General features: G+C 29.7%; 1 protein-coding gene across 2 annotated transcripts; it reads right to left on the minus strand.

Moving 5' to 3' along the window:
* Positions 1-208: 208 nt before the first annotated feature.
* On the minus strand, positions 209-2,014 carry LOC116347679. Of its 2 annotated transcripts, none has more exons than XM_031778379.1 (12): positions 1,919-2,014; positions 1,786-1,842; positions 1,688-1,720; positions 1,187-1,231; positions 1,096-1,128; positions 986-1,027; positions 894-923; positions 753-824; positions 645-686; positions 534-584; positions 434-451; positions 209-370 (listed from the first exon to the last, which is right to left on the minus strand). In XM_031778379.1, the coding sequence occupies exons 1-12, from the start codon at positions 1,954-1,956 to the stop codon at positions 217-219; spliced, it is 615 nt and encodes a 204-aa protein (XP_031634239.1). In that variant the 5' UTR covers positions 1,957-2,014; the 3' UTR covers positions 209-216. The 2 variants fall into 2 exon arrangements, with proteins under 2 accessions (XP_031634239.1, XP_031634238.1); XM_031778378.1 differs by having other exon boundaries at positions 1,780-1,842.
* Positions 2,015-3,123: the final 1,109 nt, after the last annotated feature.

A 3,123-nucleotide genomic window follows, 5' to 3' on the forward strand; every position in this document is an offset into this window, starting at 1 on the left:
AATATCACTCTACTTGTGCATGATCATTTCGTGATCTATTTAGAAGCAGCAAGTTGTAATATAAGAAGTAAACATTATGTTTAATATGAGCCAATATTTCATTATTTATGTAATATACATGCGTAGTGTAAAGAGCTCAGGACAAATAGTGCAGACATCAAATGTCCATGTTTGCAAAGTGATCGATTGATTTAAAACAAAAACACACTTGAAAAATTACCAGAAAGTAGGTGGTGGTTTATTTAATAATTCACAAATTTCTTTGAAATCTTTTTTTGTTTTTCTTAAGTTAATGTATAGTTTTAACTTGTATATAGTTTCCGAAAGTAGAATCAGTAATTTCTGGTGTCTTTTGAGTTCACTTGATTTACTACAATGAGAAAGAAAATCGCTTGTAAATCGTAAAAACTACAGCAGATTGATCAATATTTACGTTGGTTCCATGTTTACGCTAAATGAAGCAGATAAAAGCAAGTATATATAATTTGAATGCTTTAATTTCATTTGTGCAATTGCAGTGTTGTAATACTCACATATGTGCTGCTACTTTCCATACATTCGCATTGTTCGTTAGTACCTCTTGACTGGAATGTAACAGTAAAATCATCAAACATCCATACATTTAATATCATTATTTTACATACTTTTCCATCGCCTCCTGCACATCATGTGCAAATCGTTTGAAACTGAAAAAATATTAGATTCATCAACTGCATAAGCTATCTATTTTGTATTGACTAAAAAAATCTCACTATTTTAGTCGCCTGACAGCAAGATTTTCATAACTAAAACTTTTATATTGTGAGTTTAATCGCTTGACCATCCTAAAAAATTTAATTTCATCCAATTACATTTCAAAAATGTTTAATAATGCTTGGAAAATGAATAAATACTTTTTAAAACATTCAGTTGCTTCTTTGGGACTGAAAATAATATATTCCATTAATTATCAAATTTGTTTAAATTAAATATTGAATGAAGTTACACATCATCGACTGAATAGAGCTTTTTAACTTCTTGAAGTAGCCTAAAAAAATAAAATAAAAAAATTGTTACATTTTCAGTAATTTCAAACGCAAGCATTGTTGACATAACTCAGCCTCCAATTCATCTGAATTTTGCGTGTCACTGTGAGAAAAAAGAGTCATTATGTCTAGTACATGCTGAAAAGGTTACATTTTCTTACTCTTCGAGGTTATGGATGTTATTACCTACGGCTATTGTGTTAATCCTGTTGAATAGATAGAATTTCTATCATAGAAAATAAATTTTTTATCGAAGCGTAAAATGTTTTCATGAAAACCGATTCAAATGTTCACAACAATGGTATTGGAGTAATCTTTGGAATCGAAAGTTTTGAAAAAAATTCAATTTACAAATATGGACCCCAAAATTTAATCTGTATCTGGCGTCTCCTTAAAACATAATCTATTACAGAGTTTGGTGACTCTCTTCAATATTCCGAGAAGCCAATTAACCCACTGAAACACTGTTGATACACTGCTTTCATCTGATCAAACGCACTTCACGATACTGCAACGTAGCTTTGTTTTGGGGCATGCTTCATATATTTTAAAAAGTTTCTTCAAATCCAAATACCTCAACAACACAAAACACTTTTCATGACGTTTTGAGAGCCATTTTTGACGTTCTAAGACAAAACCATGCATTATTATTAAATACTTACACAACTTTCATTTCATTCTTTGCCATCGATGTACTATGAAAATAAAATAAAATATTATGCGAAATTTAAAAAGTAAACTTGATAAGACATACTCATACTTGAAAGTGACGTCATTTTCATTTGAGTCAATGCAACAATATGCGCCATGGTTGAGACTATAAAAGAAAAATACAACGAATTATAACAGTATTTGTTTAAAAATACAGTGTTTCACAAAAGATAATAAATTACTTGTAGAGAAAAAGAGCAAAGATAATAGCTGAAATCATCTTAAAATTAAAGAACTGAAGTTCTCTCCGATATAATAATTATACAGATACTGATGCCTTGTGCGTGTAAATCGTACTTTTATACAATTAAAGTTTCACCGAAAAGTGTTCACAATTCATTGAAACATCTCGAAAAAATTCAAAAAAAGATACTTGTCATTGTTACCTGTCAACAACACCACGTTTTAACAAATGAAATAATGACTGACAATTTCTACCTGCTTTTTATAAATGTAAAAAAAAAACATATGTATTGTAAATATATTTTCTATTATCATAAGTAATGCATAATAAATATTATGAAAATCGATGTTGGTATACGCAAACAAATAATTAAATAGTTTCTATTGTAACATAGACATTTTAAATTGATTTAATTTGAAATTTTTCCATTAAGTGTCGTGCATTCTTTCAAACTTACATCAGATAATGAAATATTCTTCAAATTTTTTTCTGGGTGCAGAAAAAGGCAATTTTGATAAAGAGATGGTATTTTCATTGCTGAAATTCAATTTTAATTAAAATTCGATGACAAATAAAATGATGCAACTCGTGGATTTTGTCCTTGAATTTGGATAATTTTCAACTCATGTGATCTTCAAAAATCTTAGTCACATCGAAAATAATACAATAAGTCAATTAGAATGATGATTAGTTTCTTACGACTTCAAATGAACACGAATCAGCGACAACAATGAACTCCGTCCATGAAATGTCATTATTAAGATTACAAGAGATTTTCATCTCAAGAAGAAGAAGCATTAATGCGGTTTATCAATCGAATACGCAAAAACCAAATTATAAACAATAAAATTATGGAAATGAATTCAAATTGCGAAAGTCTCATAAAGAGATTACGATATCAACGCCACCGAGTAGATGTTTGTAGCAATATAAACGCATCCGAGCGAAGAAAATCTAATCTTTCTGCTCTTTGGTGACCATTATAATCAATTTGGGAAATCTGCTTTATTTCCATTAGCTCCACTCTCAACTTTCCATCGTAACAACATTTGGATGATCTCATTTTTCGCTCAATATTTCTCAACGCCATTTTTCGCTACTTTCATTCTATTTATTTATGTTACGCTGGCTTTTTCTCCGGTTCATATATTCGCCACTGTGAGTGGATTTGAAATCCGTATAAATGGAGCTTGTGTTAAGTCA

The sequence above is a fragment of the Contarinia nasturtii genome, unplaced genomic scaffold (assembly GCF_009176525.2).
Source record: "Contarinia nasturtii isolate CC-2019 unplaced genomic scaffold, AAFC_CNas_1.1 Cnas_scaffold_2040, whole genome shotgun sequence".
Taxonomy (NCBI): domain Eukaryota; kingdom Metazoa; phylum Arthropoda; class Insecta; order Diptera; family Cecidomyiidae; genus Contarinia; species Contarinia nasturtii.

Coding starts and splice junctions, on each gene's coding strand:
- LOC116347679 (XM_031778378.1), bottom strand. CDS start 1,956: ATGATTTCAGCTATTATCTTTGCTCTTTTTCTCTACAA. Junction 1,721..1,779: donor GACGTCACTTTCAAGTATGA/GTATGTCTTATC, acceptor TTATTTTCATAG/TACATCGATGGCAAAGAATG. Junction 585..644: donor GTGCAGGAGGCGATGGAAAA/GTATGTAAAATA, acceptor GTTACATTCCAG/TCAAGAGGTACTAACGAACA.